The sequence below is a fragment of the Ambystoma mexicanum genome, chromosome 9, assembly GCF_040938575.1.
Source record: "Ambystoma mexicanum isolate Mex_15411 chromosome 9, UKY_AmexF1_1, whole genome shotgun sequence".
Lineage (NCBI taxonomy): Eukaryota > Metazoa > Chordata > Amphibia > Caudata > Ambystomatidae > Ambystoma > Ambystoma mexicanum.
The window spans coordinates 1,281,630,506-1,281,654,282 of NC_090931.1; the positions used below are offsets into that span (position 1 = coordinate 1,281,630,506).

The following is a 23,777-nucleotide window of genomic DNA, read 5'->3' on the forward strand; positions in this document are numbered from 1 at the left end:
TATACCAGGTCCTGGAACTTTATACCAAACGGTTCTGTTCGGGCAGGGGAGCATACCCGAACAGAGAACTACAGTAGTTTGTCTTGGCTGGCAGGAGAGTATACCAGACCAAAAGCTTTTCTAACTTTTGGTTCTGTTCTGGCAGGAGTACACCGGAGCAGAGAGTTGTATTAGTAGTAAACCTGGCATGAGAGTAGGCCAGGTGGAACCTCATGAAGACTGTGGTGGGTTAACACTTATGACGTTTTAGCTGAAGAATCACTGAAGTGTTTTGGTGAAGTAGTACTGAAACTAAAGCGGTCCCAAAATATCCTGACAAAGACATTTGTTTTGAAACTAATGTAGTGCTGACATGTTCTTTGTTGATAAAGAAAAACTGCTTCAATATCTTTGTTGAAGTATGCACGTTTGATGAGAAGAAGCTATATCAATATCTTGACTCCAAGTGGAAAGAGGAAAGATTTATTAACAATTGTGAATCATCTTTGGAATCCAAATTGGAACTTTGTGTCTTCAAGTTGGATTAGGTAGAGAACTGAACTGGACTTTTACGTTTTAATACAGGATTTCCTTATCCTTTGTGAACATTTAAAGAAAAGCCTGCTTGAATCTGGGGAAGGAGAATTTGCCCAGGTTATTAGAAGAAGCAGCTGTTGTGGTGTGAATTCAACTATAACAAATATAACAGTAGAACTGCAATATATTTCCTTATATACAAGTGCGAGGGATAGAAACCTTTTGTTAGTGTGTTTCCTTTAGTTTATTTTAGGCAGGGAAATCCTTGTTATGGCAGGGATAGTGAGGCATGTATCCAACCGTTTGAATTTAATAAAATTGCATCTTTTGAAAGACCTTCACAAAGTTGTCTGACTCATATTTCTGACCCCTCTCAGTGTTCATAAGGAAGATACAAATTATTGGTCCTACTCCTACATACAACATATATCTCTATCCCCATTATCTGATTCTGTTTGGAAGACTAGAGTTTGGCAGATCTTGCAGTCCCAGTGATTATTTTTGTTTAAGCCATTTTATTTAATGTTGTGCCAAAGACAACCTGGCTGAAAGGCCCAAAAAGGTAAAACAAAAGCACTGTGCATTGGCAGCAACATCATTGACATTTTACACACCAGTTTTCTGCTATGACCTTATGAACTGCAAATAACTGCACCATCAAAGAGCTTCATGCAAAGAAACACAAGATACAAAACTCTATAACCAGAAAAGACATGTAATGTCCATTCACCTTTCACAAGCACACTTTTCCTCCAACTCAGTTGACATTGCGTGGTGGGAGGGGGAAGAGAGAGGCGTTTGCTCTATCCTACACCGCCTGTAATTAGACCAATTGAACACATTCCAGCGATTACCATAGCCATGTGAGAATATGTGGTTTGTCTACCACCACTTTGCTCAAATACGACCTAAAGTCAGGTTTATGTTGCAGTGAAATTTAAAGACCACTGGCCAAGCTCTTGCTGTCAAAATTGATCAGACAGTGAACACGACTACATTGTCAAAAAAGTACAGATTAAACCATGGGTAATGTCAATGGTAATCCGAGAGCAGTCTCAGTCATATTCTCCATTAACAGAAGTGTTTAACACATGTCCTGCCTGCAGCATTATCATCTAGATTTATCAGGAGCACATAATTATAAGAGCAACGCAGCAGGGGTCTCACATCATGTTCCTAGATTAAAGATGAATAGGCGAGGGGGCGTGGCCTGGCAGCCATGGAGTAGGCTGTGACTCCATCGTGCTCCGTGATCCGGCAATTGATCTTCTGTAGCGTATGCTACCAGCCAACAAACTATCACACAGAAATAACAGCATGGGCGTCTAAAGGTGACGGGAAGAAGATGAGTCTACCCGCGAGCAAATATGATAAGGAATGCGGGAGATCCGATACATTGTATCACGGCTTGAATGCAGCCAAATGGTGACAAAATGGCGGCCGCATCAGAACAAAGGGACCCGCGAGACGAGCTGGTAAGTCTGCAGAACGGGCAGCTGGAGTGGCGATAGAGGGAAGAGAGGACTGGCAGAAGCTGGGTCGGAGCTGCGCTGACAGGTAGATGCAGCGGAACCCTGAGGAAAGTGCAGACTGAGGCACGGAGTGGCGCTGCGGGAGGAGCGCGCGGCGGCCAATTGCTGCTGCGAGGACACAACTGCGGACCCGGCCCCCTGTGCTGGTGAGGAGCTGCCAGGAGAAGCTGCCGAATCTTATCCAGCAGTGATGCCGGCACCGCGCGCGCATGAATAGTGTGTGCGGCTGCCGGTGACAATCACTTGCAGATCCAGTGAGGGAGTGAAGGCTCGCGGACTGCAACTGCAAGCCAGGTCAGGAAACTGAAGAGTACAACCCTGGCACCCGAAAACACGTTGCCTGCGGGATACGCGCTCGGCCAGCAGCTAATGAGGTACAGATAAGTGACTTAACTAAAGCAGCGCGGTACATGCAGGGAGACGTGCTGCGCTGACTTGGGCTGATTCGCTCTGTACCACTCCCCTGTGGGCTGGCAGCACAACGCCAAGCAAAGTAAGATGGGGAGACCCTGCACATTGCGAGGCCTTTGAAGAAGATACCCAGACCCTAATACTGCGCCAATGAGCACTGTGTGTGACAACGTTTTGCAGAACCAGTGAGGAAGTCAGGGCCTGCGGGCCGTGACCGTACGCCGGGGCACTTAAAAGTACTACCTGGGCACCGGAAAGTACATTGTCCGCGGGACAAGCGCCCAGCCAACAGGATAAAGATAGGGGGCCCAATTAATAAGCAGCGCGGTACATGCTGTGAGCCGAGTTGCGATTACTTGGACTGATTTGTACTGTGCCGCCCCCCTGTGGGCTGGCAGCACAAAGCCAAGCAATGTAAGATGCAATGCAGGGCTGCCCAGATCGAGATGAAGAACAAGACCGTGAGAAGCGCGATAAGTGAGAGGGATGCAGTAAAACCATTGGGCTGCTGAGCAGAGGGGAGCCCATTATGTCATGTTTCAATATCCGAACTGCATTATGTCACTTTTGGACCTATTGATCCTGTTGGACTGGAATATAGATAATAATAAGGATAGAGTTGACTCGGAAATGCTAACGACAATAAACAGGAGCAGTAGAATGGAGGCAGTCTACCCCCCAAGAATTAGTAGTAAGACAGCCACTAGGGCCGCTTGACCCTGCTGAGCCGAGAGTAGGGGCTATTGCCAGAAAGGGCTAGATGCGGGGGGGGGCCTGAGATCCAGGGATGGAGCTGGGCAACAGTTGGGGAGGGTGTTGTTGGGATGGGAGAGGGAGGCGGGAGGGTGGGAGGTTTGTTGTGTTAAGGGTGTTTGGGGTGTTTGTGGTTAGAGAAAGTTTGAAGGGGAGAACGAGCCTATATAGACCGAGATGGAGGTGTGATCTGGACGGCACTAGTGGGAGGGGAAGGGAACTCTAATGAGCCTTGGGGGACCTTAAAATAATTACGTGGAATGTCAGGGGACTTAATAGTTATCTAAAGAGGAACAAGGTTATGTTGTACCTGCGCAGACAGAAGATAGACATTGCATTATTGCAGGAGACTCACCTGAAGCGGGAAAAGATAGAGATGGTTGCAAAGAAATGGAAAGGATTGGTGGCGGGCTCGACATATTCTGCATATGCTAGAGGAGTGCTCACTTGGGTGGCGCCGCATGTACCGTTTCAACTGTTGCAGGAAAAGGCGGAAACAGATGAAGGATGGTCATACTGAGGGGATTGGTGGAGAATAGGGAGATAAACATTGTAAATACGTATGCCCCCAATCAGAATACGGCAGCATATTTCAGAACTCTGTGTACTAACCTTAGCATGTCTATGGGGAGCGCGGTGATCTGGGGTGGGGATTTTAACTGTGTATTAAACCCCAGAGTAGATAGATCAGAAGGGAAGATTGATAGACCCGCCCCAGCGGCTAAAGCGTTGCAGACACTACTAGACGACTTTGGTCTGGTAGATGTGTGGAGAACGAGACACACCAAAGAAAGGCAATACTCGCACTATTCTGCCCCGCAGCGGCTACATACGGGACTGGACTATGTCTTTGCTACGTCAGAGGTAATAACTGAGATTACTCAAGCGGAATATAAAGTGAGGGTCCTATCGGACCACTCGCCCCTCGTTCTCGGGTGGCAATACTACCCCCGAGGGCAAGGATTCCGACATGGCGCCTCCGGGCAGAGGCACTCAAGGACCCCTGTTTTAAAGAAGACATAAGGGAGGAGATTATAAATGACTTTGAGACAAATACGGGTAGTGTGGACTCAACAAGCACATTATGGGAAGCCTTTAATGTGGTGGTGCGAGGTGTAGCCATAGCAAAATCAAAGGGCCTGCAGGGTGGGATCTTGGCTGACCTACAGGAAACAGAAAAGGAACTGGAAAAGGCATTGAAGGGGGGAGATGACACGGAGAGTGACATGGAGCTGATACGTACACTGCAGCAGAAATGTGCGAAGCAATGGGAAAGATTGTGCAACCTCAACTATAAAAAATACATAGAGAGGCAGCATGCGGGAGGGGATAGAACAGGAAGGCTTCTGGCATGGTTGTGTAAGAGCGAAACACCCAGACCCCCGATTAGAACGATAACGAGAGAAGATGGTAGTGTAGCGGACACCCAAGAGGGAGTTAATCAAGAGTTTGCAGATTATTATAGGTTACTATATGGAGATAAGGAGGGGAGTAGTCATGGGGAGATAACAAACTCTGGAGGACATAGGATTGCCCAAGATAAGTGCTGAGGAAAGAGAGGAGCTAGATGCACCGATTACTTTGGAGGAGTTGGGAGAAGTGGTAAGGCAGCTGCCTACTAGTAAGACTCCAGGGGCGGACGGGGTCCCAAGTGAATTTTATAAAGTATATAGGGAGGAAGTGCTCCCCCCAATATTAGAAATTTTAAATGAAGCATTTGAGGCGGGACGGCTGCCGGAGTCACTTAGAGAGGCAATCATAATACCGCTTCCCAAACCCAACAAGCCTGGGCATAGCTGTAGCTCCTACAGACCCCTGTCGATGTTGAACCAAGACAGCAAGATATTAACGGCTGTCTTGGCAAACAGACTGCAGAGAGTTATTGGCAAGCTAATACACCCTGACCAAACGGGCTATGTCCCAAATAGAACTATAACTCATTATCACAGACGGCTCCAATGGGTTGTTGAATGGGGAAGTAAGAACGAAGGCGAAATGGCAATCGTGTCATTGGACGTGATAAAGGCTTTCGACACGGTCAAGTGGCCATGGCTGCTGGCGGCCCTGGCGGGCTATGGTATGGGGCCTGGATACATACGGTGGGCGAAGATGCTATACGGTGAACCGCTGGCCAGGGTCAAAACAGGATCAGTAATATCCGAAAGATGGCAACTTAGTAGAGGCACCAGGCAGGGGTGTCCATGGTCCCCAATGCTCTATATACTAGCCCTAGAACCCCTAGCAATATACCTTAGGCAACAATATGATACTATAGGTATCGAGATAGGAGCCGACACTTGATCTCCTTATATGCAGATGACCTGCTGCTGTACTTGAGGCACCCGGAGGAAAATCTCCAGTACATCCTGGAAGTGATGGACAGATATGCGGGGTTGTCGGGTATAGCGGTGAATCCTCAAAAATCCAGTATTTTCCCGCTGGGCAGTTATAAGGGAATCCCTGTGGGACGGTTGCCAGTGTTACAAATACCATGGGCGGTTGGTACTTTCCGGTATCTTGGGATAGATGTGTACCACACAGTGGAAGAGGAGCACAGACACAATACCGAGGTAGCCATTGAGAGAATCGAGAAGTGTATGCAATTCTGGGTGAAATTGCCCCTAGCAATGATGGGACGGGGGGCAATGCTTAAGATGGTGGTCCTGTCTAGGCTCCTACACTATTTTGGGAATATTCCATACCCAATACCCAAGAAGTTCTTCACTAAACTGAACAGCATCTGTAGGGATTTCCTGTGGCATGGTAACCGGAATAGGGTGGCACTATGGAAGCTGCAGAACTTTTATGAAGGAGGGGGGATAAAACTGCCTAATTATGAGGTTTATTATGTAGCGAGCCAGCTGCAATATATTGCCAAATGGCTCTCAGATGAACAGACCCCCGAATCTAGGTTGTTTGGACAGGTTTGTGCCCAGTTTTACTTAAAGAGATGATCTGGCTGCCCAAGTCAGAAATGGAAGAGCGCCCTAAGATGATGATGCTGGGTTGGAAGATCTGGCGCCGGGCATGCCAGATGATGGAGAACCCATTCCCATGCTCCCCGCAGGTACCACTAGTTGCACTGGCAGGGGGAGACAGGCAGCTGAGGATGATAATCAGGAACCACTGGGAGTCGGTGGGGTTAGTGACAATGGGAGATATCTGGCGAGAGGGGACTATCATAGATTTTGAAGTGCTGGGGGAGGAAACGGTACTGGAAGAAGAACCAGATGCTAGCATAGATACAATTTATGACATAATGGAGGGGGGGCACGAGATCTCTAGACTGTACGAGATGATGATGTCCAAGGTTGGAAAGAATTAACACAACTAAGACTAGACTGGGAAGCGGAAGTAGGAACCTCGATAGAGGACGGGATGTGGAAATGTGCCCTGGGGTACCACAAGAAGGTGTCAAGAAATGCGAGGCTAAAACAGATACAACTATATATCACGCACAGGGCATATATGACACCCCAGAGGATATCTAGATTTAAAAATGCTGGAAGACAAACATGTCCCAAATGTAACGAAGAAAATGCTGGCATGGTACAAATGGTTTTGTCCTGCCCAGTAATTGAGCGCTTCTGGAGTGAAATAGCACAGAAACTAGCGGAAAAGGGGGTCACAATGGTTATTGATACGGCTTGGGCATGCTTGCTGGGGGGTTCCCTAGATCGCAGAAACTCAAGCATGTCAGTAAATTGAAAGATCTAGCATATGTGCTTGCAAAAAGAAGGATTGCCATGGGATGGAAGACATGTCACAGGCCACGGGTAGAGGTGTGGTGGAAGGAGTTGCAGAAATGGGCGGAGGCAGAAACCATGGTATGGCAAGAGGCAAGCACCGTAGGGGGAGAGGAGGAGGCGGGAACCCTGATGGAATGGAAATCATTAATAGAAGAATTGTTTGGAACTCTACAGGATCTGACAGAATCCACTGAAAGTGAGACTCAACCACGCAAGGCGGATACAGAGAGTGTGGAACAAATAGGCCCGTAAGGGAGGGTGGATAAGGGGAGCAGTGACCGAAATTATTTAAGGAACAATTGAGCTGTTGATATCTGCATTGCATGTTTGGTTTGTATTGTTTTTGTTTGACTAAACCAATAAAATGATTGATAAAAAAAAGATGAATAGGCTAAATTAATATTGCCTCACCAAAATCTCACTGAAAAAAATAGATTTATCTGCCGAGGTGCAGACTGCCATTTGAGAGGAAGGAGTATATTTTTCACTCAAGCCAATATGTAACTTGATCATAAGAGCAGACTCAAAATGTTGAGAAAGCAAAGGGGAAATTGGATGCATATTTAAAAGAGTGAGAAACGCAAAATGCTGTAGCAAGGTTCAGTTTGAAAGATCTACGCATCTTGAGGTCAGGCATGCAAGTTCCATTGGCAGAGGCTTTTCAAAATGATGCAAACCAAGAGTATCTAGCATGACAAGATTACGTACTGTTGATCTATAGTTGAATGAGCTCTGGGAGCACGGTCCTGGAGCTGGAGGAAAACCTTATTCTGCCTGGCAACACGCTGGTCATCTTCTGTAATCAGTCTGAGAAGCTTTTTCTGCAAGCATGAAATGGTCTCTTGGTGTTCATTCAATTTTTCTTTTTGCTGATTGTACCTTGTCTGTTGGAAGATGTAAAGAAATTTAGCAAACCATTACTTCAGCCTAAATTGTTTCCATGCTGAGATTTCTTTCCCTTTCCAATCAAGTATTCATGGAACTTCACAATGAGTAATATTTACGCGTTGGAGAATAAAAAAGGAAATGTACTTGCTCGTAATATGGCTGGACACATAGGCCCAATTACAACTTTCTCTGTTAACACTTGAAAATACCTTTGCGACTATGACAGAAAATGAAACTCTACAATAGCAGTTTAGAAAAAAGATTGCGAATGTAGCACATCCCAGTAGTGCACCCTTGGCAATGGCCATAAACATTGTTTGCATATTTTACTCCTCAGTATCTAACGCAGTTGGACAATACGATTAAATGTATGCTCTTGAGGTATACTAAGCGAGTAACCTATCGTTAATCATACTCAGATTTTTTTTGCATTTCCAACTTTAGGCATCAGATCACGAAAGAGGGAACATTGGGGGATGTTGACAGCCTACGTAAGATCAAACATCAAGCAAATAGGTTATTCAGGATTGCATGTTCAAACGGTGCCACTGTTCTCAATCTTGCATTTAGAGAAAAGTGTTTACATCATACACAAGTGTGTGAAAATCCCGAAACTGTGAATTCGAATCAGATACACAAATCATATGGTGAGTCTGCTCTAGATCAGTTGCACAAATACAACGTTAAGTTTAGTGTAGTATTTCAGAATCTGAGTTATTAAGCTATCAAAATAACAACCAAAGAGCAGCTGAGTAAGAAATTAAATATAACGTAACGCAATGTCAAGTGCTCTTGACTACCATACATTTGCCCAATCGGTTACAGCATTGCACATTGTGCTGTAAGAAAATGGGGGTGTTAGGTAAGAAAGAGTACAGTCCAACTGGTGTGGGATTACACAAGCCTCATCTCTTGGTATTAGGTACCGCACCTTTTAATATAGGCATGTACTACACAAGTTGGTAGTGTGACGGACAGCCAGGCTTATCTTAAGAGGGGTAATGTCAGCTGTAGAGCTGTATAATGAAAACAGTAATTATAAGTATACAATTAAACACTTACACACAAAGTTATATAATACATTATTTATTTATACACAAATGATATTTAAAGCATTCTTTAAAAAGCAGTAGTTCGCTGTAACATTAATCCCAAGTTTGAAAGGGCGTGGCTTGTGACCATGGTGTAAGCCGTCTCTTGGGCGGGGCAGGACGATTTGGCGCGACCGTTTTGGCGCAGGAGCCATCTAGGTGCGCCCATTTTGGCATGCCCAGTTCGGCGCTACACCGTTTAGCTGTGGGGATCTTTTGGCGCGAGGGGCCATTGGATTTACTCGTGATTTACTCTGCTCTGACATCAAAAATGAAACACGTGCTAAAGTCATGGAGACGCACACTCGGCATTGCCACAAAGCAGTCCGCCTTAAGCCTTGCACCAAGTCAACTCCCAGCTCAGGATGTGTTTGCATCTGGATGTTTCAAGAACTGGAATCAGGCGATCTGAGTTCAAATCCTAGCACCCCCACTGCAGTAAATTCTGTGATCTTTGGCAAATTACGTTATCTTCCTATGTGAAACTGGCCCATCCGTGAGGTGTGCTTCTCCCATCCTAGTTACCCGCCCAAAACACTGCAATGGAAATTTACCAGGACAGGCTACAATATACTCGAGCCCATTACAGGGAGATCAAGGTGGGCATGGGAGTCTGGGAGCCCCTATCTAACATACCCTCACGATGGAGAAGTTGCACAAAGTGATTTACAGGACATGGACAATATGCGATATAACATGCATACTGGCGGAATATATTAAATACATGCATTGTACATGAAGCATTATAAATCCACAAAGGACATAAATATTGTACATCCACCACCTGTTCATTTTTTCAAAAATCACACTTGCTATACAACTTCATGCCTGAACACGCACTGTACTGGCAACGTTTTGGTACTCTCCGTCTCTGCCTATTACAAGTTGAAACAATCTCCTCTACAAAAATGCATTTCACTGAAAATAGAGTAAACGGAACACTTATTCACGCTAAGTTTAAAGTTGGTACACGCATAGTATGTTATAGTTGCCCAATGGTGGGAACAGATGCAATGGCGGGGAACCCGCCAAAGCAGGAGGCATGGCGGTGCCGCCCATTAGTGGGGGTTGCCCAGCCAACCACCTCCCCCTCCTCCGAAGGTGGGGGCGGGCCAAAGGAGGGAAGGGCCCACCCTGTGCAATGGGAGGGACAACACAGGAAGGACTGGGGGCAGGGAACCAAGCGAGGGGGAGGGCCTATATAAGGCCCATGCAAACAAACACCGTCCACTGCTCCCAGTCTCCCAGTGAAGAGTGTTGTCCAGCTGACCTCGCCAGCCGACAAGAGCAAGAAATTCCCTCTATTTGTTGCCACCCTTGCACAAACCAGCGATGGAAAACCGGCAGACCTGACAAAGATCACACAGTTGTGCAGTTGCACAGTTACCACTGAAGCACCGAAGGGCAGAAGAGGACCGATCATGTGTTTCAACTGTCAACGCATCGGCCACACATCTGCCTTCTGCCACCAGGAACCACGCTGCGTGCGATGTGGGGAGAACCACACATCGCAAAACTGCACCCGAGCCCGAACAGATCCGGCAACCTGCGCCAACTGCAAAGGACCTCACCCTGCCAGCTACCACGGATGCCCAGCCCTTACCAAAGCTAAACAGGACGAGCAGCAGAGGAGGGCACCACAACCACCACTGCAAGCTCCACGGAACCCACCAACTACTACAAATGATCCACAGAGGAGCAGCGGACAACACCAACCACACCTAAGACCCGCACATCACCAGGAGCCAAAACCAACAGCGGCCGCACAGGGGAACCACCCACCTCGCACGACACCCACTACATCCGGGCTGAGCTATGCTGGAGTCCTAAATCCACCACCCAACACGCCGTAAGCTGCCACCTCAGCGAAGGAAGAGGTAAGAGCGACCTCCATCGACTGGAAGAACATCATCGTGAAGATTGCAGCTTTTGTTGCAGGGCTTAACATCGACCCCGCCATGACGACGGTGGCACAGCTCATCCTGAGCCTATTCCAGGGCGAAAAGACAAACCAACATGCCATCTAAACCAAACTGCGCCATCGTGTTGTGGAATGCCAACGGTATTCAGAAGAAGACAGACGAACTCCTTCACCTGATGGAAACAAGAAAGGTGAGTGCTGCTTTGCTTTCAGAAACCCACCTGCAAGGAAACCAGAAGCTGAGCCTGGCGAACCACAGAGTGTACCGGACCGACCGACCTACAGGAGCCAAAGAAGGGGGGACAGCAGTGATAGTGAAGACAACGATCGACCACCATGAGATTGCACTCCCACCCCTCAGAAGCATTGAAGCCACTGGAGTGCAAGTCAAGACTACAACAGGACCACTCCGACTGATCGCAACCTACTGCCACCCGAAAGCAAAGCTGGATCTCCGAGACCTGGATGCTTTGCTGGATCTGACGGTTCTGACACTCATCGGAGGAGACCTCAACGCCAAGCACCGATGCTGGAACTCCAGGACTGTCAACCAGAGGGGACGGACACTGCTGGCGTATTCCAGGAAGAACAACTGTGTGGTAGCAGGCCCGACTGAGCCCACGCACTACCCAGGTGTAGCAAGCCACAACCCAGATGTGCTGGACATCGTGCTACTGAAGAACCTGCAACACTCTGTGGAGCTGGAAACACTGGTGGAGCTGACCTCGGACCACAATCCAGTAGCAATCACTGTGGGAGATGAGATGGAACCCTACCAGCAGGCCGAGAAGCACAACTTCAGAAGAGCTGACTGGAGCCGCTTCAAGGAAGAACTGAACAGCAAGGTCACTCCAACCCCGCTGTGCACCAAGGATGATATCCACAGGGCTGTGGAAGACTTCACAACAGCAGTCCAGGAGGCAATCAAGAGCAGCGTTCCGAAGCAGAAGACAACCCGATGTTCCATCTACAACCTACCGAGAGGTATCCAACAGTCAATCGCCGACAAGAATCGGGCCAGACGCCAGTGGCAGAAATTCCACACGCCTGATCTCCTGCAGAAGTACAACACGCTCACAAGACTCCTGCGGGAACAGATCCGACAGCACCATGGAGAGAAGTGGGAGGCCGCAACAGCCAAGCTGAAGGAGGCGGACAACTCGGTGTGAAGAATGACTCGTCGCCTGACTGGGCAGAAGGAGCCAAGCCCACCAATCCAGGGACGAACCCACCTTGCATGCAGCAACAAGGACAAGGCAGAGGTCCTTGCCGAGACACTGGAGGCTTCGTTAACCCCGAACAAGGTAAGTAGGCTCTCAGACGGAGTGGAGGAAGCAGTTGAGAAGTACCTCGCAGATCACGGAAATGAGCTGGGAGCAGAAGACATCAAGGAGTGCACAAGCTCTGAGGTAGCAGGACTTGCAGAAAAGCTGGCAAACGGCAAGGCACCGGGGAACGACGGAATAACCAACCTGGCAATCAAGAACCTCCCACCAGCATCAATGGAACACCTCACAGAGATCTTCAATGCATGCATGAGGCTCCAGCACTTCCCGAGTTCCTGGGAAGAAGCAATGGTCATCATTTTTCCAAAGGCCGGCAAACCACTGAGGGATCCAGCAAACTACCGCCCCATCAGCCTGCTTTCTGGATTATCGATGCTCCTGGAGAAGGTCCTCCTCGCTTGACTCAGCGACTTCACCTCAGAAAGAAATCTACTAGCAAAGGAACAGTTTGGATTTCGAAAGGAGCATGCATCGACTCATCAGCTTCTGAGAGTGATGGACACCATCAGCCATGGATTCAACATCAAGACGTCCACAGGAATCGTCTTCCTGGATGTCGCCAAAACATTCGACCGAGTCTGGCACACGGGACTGCTGCACAAGATGATTGGCCTGGGATTTCCGAACTACCTGGTGAAGACGATTGCAAGCTACCTGGGAGGCCGCACCTTCAATGTCGCCATGCGGTCTGAGATGTCCTCTTCACATCCCATCCGAGCAGGCGTGCCACAGGGATCGAACCTCGGACCCTTCCTGTTCAACCTCTTCACCAACGACATCCCGACAGATCTCCACAAGACGAACCTGGCGCTGTATGCAGACGATGTTGCAGTCATCTCCCAGTCATTCAGCAAAAAGGAAGTGGCGAAGAACCTGCAAGCTTCATTGGATACCATTGCAAAGTGGTACAGCGACTGGCGGATAGAACTCAACACCAGCAAGACAACTGCAACGCTGTTCACTAGAAAGAAGATCAAGGAGCACCCACACATCAGCCTCAACGGGGAGACCATCAAATGGGAGAGCAGCAGCTGCTACCTCGGTGTGACCCTGGACAGCAAACTCAACTGGGAAAGCCACATCGAGAATACTCAGCAGAAGGCAACAGGAAAGATGGCAGTGCTGTACCCACTCCTGAAGAGCAAGTCCATGCCCCTCCGGACAAAGATCAACGTCTACAAGGCGATCATCAGACCAACCCTGACGTATGCCTCCCCAGCATGGATGACCTGCCATGAGCGACACTGGAAGAGTCTTCAGATAGTCCAGAACAAGGCCCTGCGGATATCGTCTGGAGCTCCAATCTTCACAAGGATAGCAGACCTTCACAGAGACCTGGACAGCGAGATGTTGGATGAACATCTAGCGAAGCTGAGTAAGAACTTCTGCCAAGGACTAGATCAGAACCCGAACCCTCTGATCAGAAGACTCACTGCCACCACTGCAAACCCCTTCGACCGCTACCCGCGGCCCATCACTGCGAAGACCCTGTGAAACCAGCCCTACTGTGACAAGACCACACAGACCAAGAAGAATACAACCCACAACTACACACTCAACCCGAGAAGATGGAGTAATGAGGCTCAAGCCTCGGTATCCAAAAATCACTGCTGATGGATAAAAATCTATCAGCAAGAAGAAGAACAAGCGCACCGTCCACTGCGAAGACCCTGTGAAACCAGCTCTACTCTGACAAGACCACACAGACCAAGAAGAATACAAACCCACGACTACATACTCAACCCGAGAAGATGGAGCAATGAGGCTCAAGCCTCGGTATCCAAAAAGCACCACTGTTGGATACAAATCTATCGGCAAGAAGAAGAAGAAGCGCACTCCGTCCTCTGCCCTCCTTCCCGACGACGGAGTGAAATTTAGTTTCGTTTTTGTTCCTGCTTCTGGTTTGCTTGATGGAGTCTTGGTTGCTGGCTTTCCGGAGTGGAGGTTCCAGCGTTTGTGGTGGAGAACGACAGTGTTCCAGGACGGGGTTGCGGTTCGTGTTGGGTAAGGAGTGTCGACTCGGATGACGCCGGCTTAGGAGAGGGCCGCTGGATAGCACAGCGAGGAAGAGACCGCAGGCAGTGGCGTCGCCAGAAATCAAATTTAGGAGGGGCACAGAGGGGGCCAAAGACATAAGTAGGGGGGGCACAGACAAAAGTAAGGGGAGAACATGGTCACTGCTCGTTTTAGGTAGGGGGGAACATGGGGGGCACAGGGTTTCACGGGGGGGCCCTGGCCCCCCCAGGCTCCCCTCTAGCGACGCCACTGGCCGCAAGGTGGCGTTGGTTGGGGGTGGGGGCGACGTGCGGCGGCCGTGTGTGCAGGGTATTGTATTCATGTGTGGGACTGGGCAACATGCGAGGTGGCAAAGGTTTGGGGGCAATCACGTGTACCGGGATGCGGGGTACGAACGGGATGGGCCATGGAAAGCCGCGATGTTTCACAGTTAGGCGCCTAAGGGGGTGGCAGGCGCCTAAGAGGGTGGCCAGGCAGATAGCCATGTGCGTTGGCACGGGACACGGCTTTGGGTTGGGGCCACTGCATTGCATTTCTAATAGGGTTCAGAGCAATAGTTGGGTGGGCGTTGGCAATGGCAGGGTGAGGGGGATCGCGAACAATGCTGGAAGGGCGATGCTGGCGGCATGCATCCTGGAGGCGGTAGAGGGGGGAGGGGGCTAGAACGGGGACGGGAGGTAGGCCACGGGGTTGTTCAGGTATCATTACAGCAACAGCGTGCGCAGCAACAAAGTTGGGTCCTGCTGAAACTTTAGGGAAGGGTGCGGTGTCTCTGTGGGACGGCAACTTTGGAGGCACGGACCAGGGAAATGATAGTAGCTCGGGGTTCGTGACACCGGGATATATAGAAATTAACCTGTTTGGGTGAACACGGGCAAATTGTTATTGGGGCCCAAGAGCTTGTTCGACAAGTGGTAATTGCGCATTTCAACGCAGGGGAACTGGTTCAGGCCAATTTTATTCATTCTTTCCGGGGTCATGCGTGGGGATTTGGCGAGGATTGCAATTTTGGGCAGGTTAATAGGAGGTTGTTACACATGTTTGTTGGGGCGACGCACAAGGAATGATGGCAGTCGAGGGCCCGTGCACTGGCTCGGTGCTGGAAGCCAAAGGTTTCAGGATTGTGTGCAGGAAACAGCGGTCGCAATTGGAAAACGCGGTTTGTTATGGAGCGAGCAAGTGGAAAGTGCGGGCTGTGTCTTTGTGTTACCGGGGCGGCTACACGTTGCGGGTCAGTGATTTGGTAGCCGTCATGAGGTAGGGACTTGGTTTGTCATTTTGACCACGTTGCTGGCGTGGAGGTCTTTTGGATGGATGGAGGCGGGGATGGAATTTGTTGGATGGCCGACTGGGGCGCCGGGTGGGCTTTTTGCAGGTTTCAACAGGTATGGGGTTTTTATCCAGGAGTTAATGCGGCCGCCGCACATGAACGAGCCGAGGAGGTATGTTTATTGGGAATCGTTCCTCCCACCCAAAGTTAAGGTAGCCAATCATCCACTCATTTTAAATGGCCCGCAGCTCCATGCTATGCATCTGTTGCGGTGCTTTGCAGGACGGAGACTTTTCAGGCGGGCGCAGCAGAAATGCACTTCTGTACACGGCTGTCGTTTTCAGTTCTTGAAAGCAGATAAAGCGCTTCTGCTATATCGTCCGTCCATGTGGATGTTTAAGTAAAAGCAGGCACGAGTCCAAAATGGCCGCCGGCACTAGGTAGACGTGCCGACGGTGCTCTCCGGACCCGCTAGACGAAAGTGCCCACCACCCCGTCTGCGGACCGATCAGTGGCTCTACGAGGCTCCCAAGACAGCAGCGGCGACGAAGGGAAGCCGGGCAAGCCAGCCAGCAAGGAGGAGCGGAGTGGGGAATCCGGTGCCAGCAGGTCCGGGTGGGCGCTGGAAGCCACTCGAGGAGTGAAGGCCAGCAGGGCCGAGAGTGAAGGAAGCGGCAGCTCGCGGGGGATCCCTCTGCCCGGACTGAGCACGGAGGGGAGTGGAGAGCTGGGAGTCACCGACCCTGTGCTGCGGAGGTGAAATCGGGAGGTGCGGCCCCAAGAGCTGTCCGCCCCCACCAGAGTGCCCGGGCCGGAGACACGCAAGGAGGCTTCTGCGGTCGCGGCCTCGGTGGGGAAAGGAGGGCAGCAGAGGCGCACGAGGAGCGGCAAGGCAGGAGAGCAGCCCCAACTGGTCGGTGGACCCCGAAGAACCAGCGAGGGGGAGAAGAGGAGGCCCCCTGAGAGCGACGGGGTGAGGTACCCATATCTTGTGAGTGAAGTGGTGCTGCGCGGCTCTGGTGGAGCTAGAGGGAGAGCAGCGGTGTGTCTAGGAGTGGAATGATGCGCTAGCTGCTACGGGTGCATCGAGGAGGCCCAGAGAGGGTCGGGACAGTGTGGCTGTGACGTGGAGGATCTGGAGCCGAACCGGATCACTGCCCGCATCCCTGGGGAGAGGAGGGGCCGGCGAGGAGCGGGGCAGGCTGACATCTGGGCTGCGGTCTAAGCGGAGGCCCTACAAGCACACAAGGGCCCCTACGGGGGAGTAGGAAGTAACCCCGGAGCCCGCATCGGACAGCGGACGCTCTTCCTTTGGTCTGCGGGAGAGCAGTGGAGGGCTGGAGTGGAGCGGCGTCTGCAAGGGCACACACCTGAGGAGGAGGAGAGCCCCCCGGGAGCCAGTGAGGAGGTGAGGAGGGGGGGCCCGTCGGATGCCTGTTCATGTCTGCTCTGGTAACGGCGGTGTGAGGAGATCGTGCCCTGCGGGCCCCCCCCCGACCGGTGAGTGAAGTGAGCAGCCCCGGAGCTAGAGAGGGGGAGCGGAGGCCCGAGAGGACGCGGAGTGCTGCTGTGGTTGTTTTGGACATAGCGTGGGGGCCCTGAGCGGGTCAGGGCTGGGTTGCCGCTCTTCGGACTGGGGAGTGGGCGGGACCGCCGCCCGCGCCCTTGTCCCAGCCCATCAGCATCTCTATTGAGTTTTCTCTTCGGACTGTCTAAGAGTTACGGAGGACTGGTGTGGGGCGGCGGTGGCGGAGCACTCCCGTGGAGAGAGGGGGAGCGCCATGGCTTCGAAACCCAAAGGAAAGGGGGGAAGAGGGATGCAGGCTCTGGTTGAGGCCCCGGGCACTCTTCAGGCGCTATGGCCAGCCCAGGCCACGCGAGACGGTCCGGGGGCGTCACGGGGGCGAACAGGAGAAGACCCCACGCAAAATGAACTAGTTGAGGAGGCACTCATACCCCGGCAGGAACTCCTGGGGGAACTACATGCCCTGCAGGCAAATTTAGCAAAGGCCTTCCAGGATCAATTCCAACTGATGCGCAATGACCTGAACGAAGCTATTGGGGAAATGAAACATGAACTGCGTCAACTGGGAGAAAGAACGGATACCCTGGAGAAAGGGCTTCAGGAGGTGGACGCAGACACCTCAGCTAATAGCGAGGCAATTGAAAGGCTGGATAATGCCACCAGAAACCTTGAAATTCAGATGGAGGACTTGGAAAATAGGTCCCGCAGGATCAATATAAGAGTGAAAATGCTGCCGGAATCGGTGCCGGATAAGAATCTGAAAGCGGTGGTCCAGGGCATCTTTGCGAATATCCTGGAGGTGGGTGATCCGAAGAGCGTGGAACTTGATCGAGTGCACAGGACCGGGTGGCTGTCCAGAGGTCAGGCAGCTAGGCCGAGGGATGTGCTCGCAGCTTTTACGATGTACGCCCAGAAGGAGGCGGTACTCAGGGCAGCTCGGCACAAGGAACCAATTATGCATGAGGGCCACCAGATCGCTCTATTTCAGGACCTGGCGAATAGCACACTCCTGAAGAGGAAGCAAATGGCACCGCTGCTGAAGGTTCTCAATGAGAAATCAATCCGATACAAATGGACTTTCCCGTTTGGCTTACTCTTCGATTGGGAGGGGACCCCGAGGCGGATTACCTCCCTACAGGAGGGAGCTGATCTTCTGCGACTGGACCTCGAGGATATCCCAACAGCCCCGAGCCAGAAAGCGGGGAGTGGTCGTCCTAGACCTCGACCATGGGAATGGTCGACAGTTGGGGACAAAAGACGGAGAGAGGCCGGGAGGGGCGTCTCGCGGTCCAAAGGGGAACCCAGCGAAGCGCGGGGCGAGGAGGTGGCGGAGTCCTGATGGAGACGGGTAATAACGGGTGGTGGGCCCCTAGAAGGGAGATGCGACTGAAGGGTTGCAGGTGGAGCAGCCAGGTTGGAACCATAAAGGCGATGTCGCCTGAGGTGGGAGCGGGGAGAGTTTGCGCCTTCGGGGGAGGGGTGGGAGGGTCAGGGGGGGTAAAAAAGGGGATTGGCGACTAGTGAGGGATAGGGGGGAAAGCAAATGGGCACTCCAGTGTAGCAATAAGCCTCCTATGGGTAATTCCTGAAGTGGCTGACACATAACGTGAGAGGGCTAAACACCCCTCTTAAAAGGAAGAAGTTGGAGCACTTCGCCCAGAAGGAAAAAACAGATTTCATGGGGCTCCAGGAAACGCACTTGTTGCGGAAAGATCAGGGCAGGTTGCGATTAAGAGGTTTTGATCAAATTCTCCATGCCTCTGCCCAAAGCAAATCAAAGGGAGTGGCTCTGGCCATCCGCAACACGGTGGGCTTTGCAGTATGTGAGGTAACCAGGGATATGGAAGGGAGGTATATAGTGGTCAGGGGGAAGTTTTTAGAGGCTCCCTATACAATAGCCGTGGTTTATGCTCCCAACACCGGCCAGGAGCAGTTCCTGCTACGGATCTTGGAGGTGCTAGAGGAGCGGAGCTGGGGTCCGATTGTCTTACTGGGGGACTTGAATATCGCATGGGACAGGGATAAGGACAGGGCCGGGAGACGAGGGGGAGGGGGAGAAGGGGGGGCAACAATGTCTGGGGAGTTGAAGGAGAGGATCGGCAGGATGGGGCTACGGGATGTTTGGAGGGAAATGAAAGGAGACGAGGAGGGATATACCTTTGTGTCAGGAGTCCATGGCTCTCAATCTAGAATCAATTATATATGGGTGTCAGCTGGCCTCATGGGGAAGGTTTGAGAAGTCTGCACTGGTCCAATAGGGATAGCAGATCATAAGACGGTCTCTATGGCTTTGGAGCTGGGTCGGAGGGTAAAGGGGATTTGGAGCTGGAAACTACCCGGGGCATTACTGAGGGACGGATAGAGGAGAGAATCAGGGACTTCTTTGAGATTAATGGGAAGGGGGACACGGGGGAGGGGATAAGGTGGGATGCATTTAAGGCCACCTTGCGGGGGGAATTTATTGCGGCATCGGCCCATCGAGCGAAACAACTACGGGCACTGGAGGCCCAGTTAGAAGCAGAAGTGGAAGTGGCTAGGCAGGCAGAAGTGGGGTACCCCCTCCAGGAAGGCCAGGCGAGCCTATAGGAAGGCGTTGGGGCAACTGGAGCTTCTATGCACGAAAAAGGCTGAGGGAGCTCTGCTGGCCGTGCGACAAATTTTATGCTAGGGCAAATAAATCTGATGCACTCTTGACGCGTCTGTTGGGAGGTAGGAGGGCGAGGAACGCGATCACGGCACTGAAGGTAGATGCGGGGGTCCGGGTTACGAGGCAGGAGGACTTACAGGAGGCTCTAGCTGAATATTATGATGCCCTATATACTTCGCAGCATCCCTGCAGTAATGTGCAGGAACAATTCTTGCAACGAGTGCAACTGGGGGTAATTAGTAGGGAGATGAGGGACACACTTAATCAAGAAATTACTGAGGAGGAGGTAAGAGGGGTGATTGGAGATCTCCCGGTACATAAAGCTCCTGGCCCGGATGGTTACACTGCAGCCTTCTACAAGCTGTTTATCTCACAGCTGGCCCCACATCTGACGTCATTATATAATTCCTTCCGTCGATCTGGTAGAATCTCCCCTTCTATGGAAGAAGCTAAGGTTACGAGGTCGTCCTACCGCCCAATAGCGTTGATTAATATTGACGCTAAGATTTATACTAAGATCTTGGCGAAGAGGCTTGACTCCGTCCTCCCAAAGTTGATACTCCCGGAGCAAGCCGGGTTCATCAGGGGAAGGCAGACGGCGGATAATATCCGGCGAGTGGCCCACATAGGGGAAAAAGTGAATAAAACAAACACTCCCGCGGTCCTGGTGGCATTGGACGCGGAAAAGGCGTTTGACCGTGTGGAGTGGACGTTTCTCTTCCGGGTATTGGAGAGGATGGGTTTCGGGGGAGAGTTTATGTCAATGGTTAAGGCTAACTACCGGAGCTCCACGATAAGAGTGATGGTAAATGGGACATCCTCGAGGCGGGTACACCTGCAGAGAGGGACGAAGCAGGGCTGCCCGCTCTCCCCATTACTTTTTGCGTTGTACCTTGAACCGCTTTTACAGGCCATCAGGGAGTCCGGGGAGATCCGGGGCGTTCCTTTTGGAGGGGTGCAGCACAAGGTGGCGGCTTTTGCCGATGACATGCTGCTTATGCTGACGACTCCAAGTGCTTCCCTGGGCGCTAGTGTAGCCTTGCTGGAGAGGTTTGGAGAAGCCTCAAGATTAAAAATTAATGTGAGCAAGTCTGAGGTCCTGAATCTGTCGTTAGGCTCAGCGGAGCGGGATAGTCTGGGCAGAGGCACTCTCTTTCGGTGGAGCCCGGGGGGAATTCGATACCTGGGGGTGAGGATCACGGCTACTTTGGACGGTTGGTATGCAGCGAACTTTCCCCCGCTGCTCAGGGCAATCAAGAGGGACTTTCAGAGGTGGAAAGACTTGAAGGTATCATGGCTGGGGAGGTTAGCAGCTGTAAAGATGGTCATACTCCCGTGGCTTCTATACTTCTTTCAGGCGATTCCGCAGCCAGTCCCGGGGAGCTTTTTCAAAGAGCTGGACACACTAACTAGGCATTTTATCTGGGAAGGGAAAAGGCCCAGGGTGGGGTTCAGGCTTCTGATGGCGCCAAAGGGTGAGGGAGGTCTAGCGCTACCGGACTTTCGGCGGTATTATGAGGCAACTCAACTCCGCGTCATCAGGGAGTGGTTGCAGGATGGGGAAGACATGCAGGACAAGTTATGGGTGCGGATGGATAGGGCGGTGGCACATCATAGCTTAGCTGAAGTGTTGTGGCTTCCGAAGGTGCACAGACCCAGTCATTTGTATCAGAGTACCATCACCAAACTTATGGCAGACACCTGGGACAGGCTGGCAGGCTGTGTAGGGATTACAACATTTCCATCCCCCTTTACCCCCATTTTCAACAATGGGGATTTTACCCCGGGGCAGGAGAAGGGAGCCTTTACAGAGTGGCGGGAAGGAGGGTGTAAGAAACTGTGTGATATGTTCCGGGAGGGGGAGGTATTATCCTTTAATGAATGCAAGAGGGATTTTTCTATACTGGAGGTCGGAAGGCTCCGGTACGCACAGATACGCCATTGGGTACTTCAGCCGGAGGTTAGAGCAGCTGCCACAAGAACCCCAACTCAGTTTGAGAAATTCTTACTTACCAATGACGGATCGAAAAGGCCTCATCTCTAATATATATAAAATTCTAGTCGCCGCACAGGCAAGACCGCAATGGGCTTACATGCGGGAATGGGAACGGGTCTTGGGACGGGAGATCGGTAGAGATGAGTGGGAAAGGCTGTGAAGGAGGATACCCAAACTAGCTAGGGCGTCCCAATTACAAGAATCATGGTATAAGATACTGATGAGGTGGCATTACACCCCGGCCCGGCTCCACAGATTTTACCCTATAAGGTCCGGGGCATGCTGGAGAGGCTGTGGTCTCTTGGGTACTGCGGAACATGTTTGGTGGGACTGTCCAGAGATCAAACCCTTTTGGGTAGACATACGTGAGGCACAGGAACAGGCGTTTGTCCGGGGCGATGACAGAACTCCAATGCAGATCCTTCTGGGAATCAGGGCGGTCACGGGGGCGGTGGAAGCAAGGGGAAGGGAAAAAGCCAAAACAATTTTGACTCTGGCAGCTATGCAATTAATAGCGCAAAGATGGAAAAGCCCTGAGGTGCCCAAGTGTCAAGATTCTGCGGTAGGTATGGGAAATTGTGGCCTTGGAATGGGCGACCTACGCCATGAATGATAAGGTGCAGTCTTTCGCGGCGGAATGGGGGGGAAGTCCTATCTGTGTTAAGAGATGACTTAGGGTGATGTGGTGCCCGCAAAGCTTGAGACTCTTGGAGCTACAATGAACATGGAGATTCAGACTGGAGGAAAGGACAGCTATACGCTTTTAGGCTAGTCGCCGAGGGGTGGGGGGAGGGAGGGAGGGCTGAGGGGTTGTTTTTCATGCTGTTTGTCTTGTTGTAAATGTCAATAAAAAGAGTTAACAAAAAAAAGTAAAAGCGGGCACACGGTTCAGGAAAATGGCTCAGTGGGTTGTGCGCGCACGCGCCGAAGACACGTTTTGATAATCTTGATGTTCGAAGGTGGAACGATTTAATAGAGGGAATGGTGTGCGGTTCATTAAAGCATCATGTATTATGAACAGTCTTGTCACGAGCATGTTCTGGAATTGCTAAATGTTGATGGGACATTTAAGCGACAGGGCTAGGGACAGTGCAGCGTTGGGACGGTGTTTGCACTCTGTCGTGGCCAATCCCGGGGCAGCGGTGCTTCGGTGATGGAATGGTGCATGCACGTTATTGAAGGACACAATTTAAACAGATCAAGTGAATAGGGCACGGGTCAATTGGTGGAATTTCGTGCATGAGAGCCAGAGCGTGAGTCCGAATAGGTAAACCGCGGTAAGGGAGGGGAATGAGCCAATCCTGAGATGCAAACGCAACAGGCTTTGTTCTTCCAAGGGATAAAACTTCGATGAGGTGCAGGGTATGCTGAGTGGAGGTAGATGGGAGGCTGCTATCCTTTCTGTCTGCGCTGTACATTGGGCATCGACAGCAATTAATTGGGTTGAGCTTCGCTGCTTGTTATCTCGAATGTTGAGGAAGTGCGCTCATTTAACGATAATACTATACATTACTAACTGTGCTGCGAGCCACAATTTGGCAACAAGTTGATGTAACGTTCGCTGTAGAGGATAGTCAGTTTCACTTGCGCCGCTGTCCCATATTTACGGCGCAATGATTTTGTCCACCAGTGGAACAGCAACCCCCAATGCAAATCACATCAGCCAACTGGACAATATGCTCCGTGCATGATTATGCAAGAGGCAAGAAAGAGTCCAAGCAGAAAGGATGGCGTGGCAGGCAGAAACTGGGCTAACTCAGTGGTCATTTCACTTTTAGAACCCCTGGTATAAAGTAACAGGGTGATAATATAGATTGTTAATGAGTATGGGTTGGGCAGCAGGGGTAGGAGGTATGCAACCTGCAGACTACAGAGCAAGGTTTCTCATCAAAAGCATTGGACCATGTGCATTTTCAAAAGTGTTCATTCATCAATATGTCCAAGCAAATGTTAAATTGTTGGAAACACGGTTTGGTTGTGCACGCGCATGGCTGCTCCGCTACTGCTACCACTCTAACACAGCAGTACAGGCTTGTACCAAAGGTGAACTTGTATTACCACTTGCAGTCTCAATTGTGTGTAGAGGTCCCGAAGAACAATGCACGGGTTTATGCCTAACACGAAGGGTAAGGAAACGCGGGGCCGGGTGGCTCGGCCTAGGAACCACGTGTGGGTT

At 51.0% G+C, this 23,777-nt stretch overlaps 1 protein-coding gene across 1 annotated transcript in view; it reads right to left on the bottom strand.

Annotated features, from left to right (window-relative positions):
* CEP70 (centrosomal protein 70) overlaps nucleotides 1-23,777 on the bottom strand; it is a 1,232,997-nt gene that overhangs the window by 957,930 nt on the left and 251,290 nt on the right. Inside the window, exon 6 of the mRNA XM_069616613.1 lies at nucleotides 7,670-7,845. Within this exon, the coding sequence (XP_069472714.1) occupies nucleotides 7,670-7,845 (176 nt within the window). The remainder of the gene's footprint in view (nucleotides 1-7,669; nucleotides 7,846-23,777) is intronic.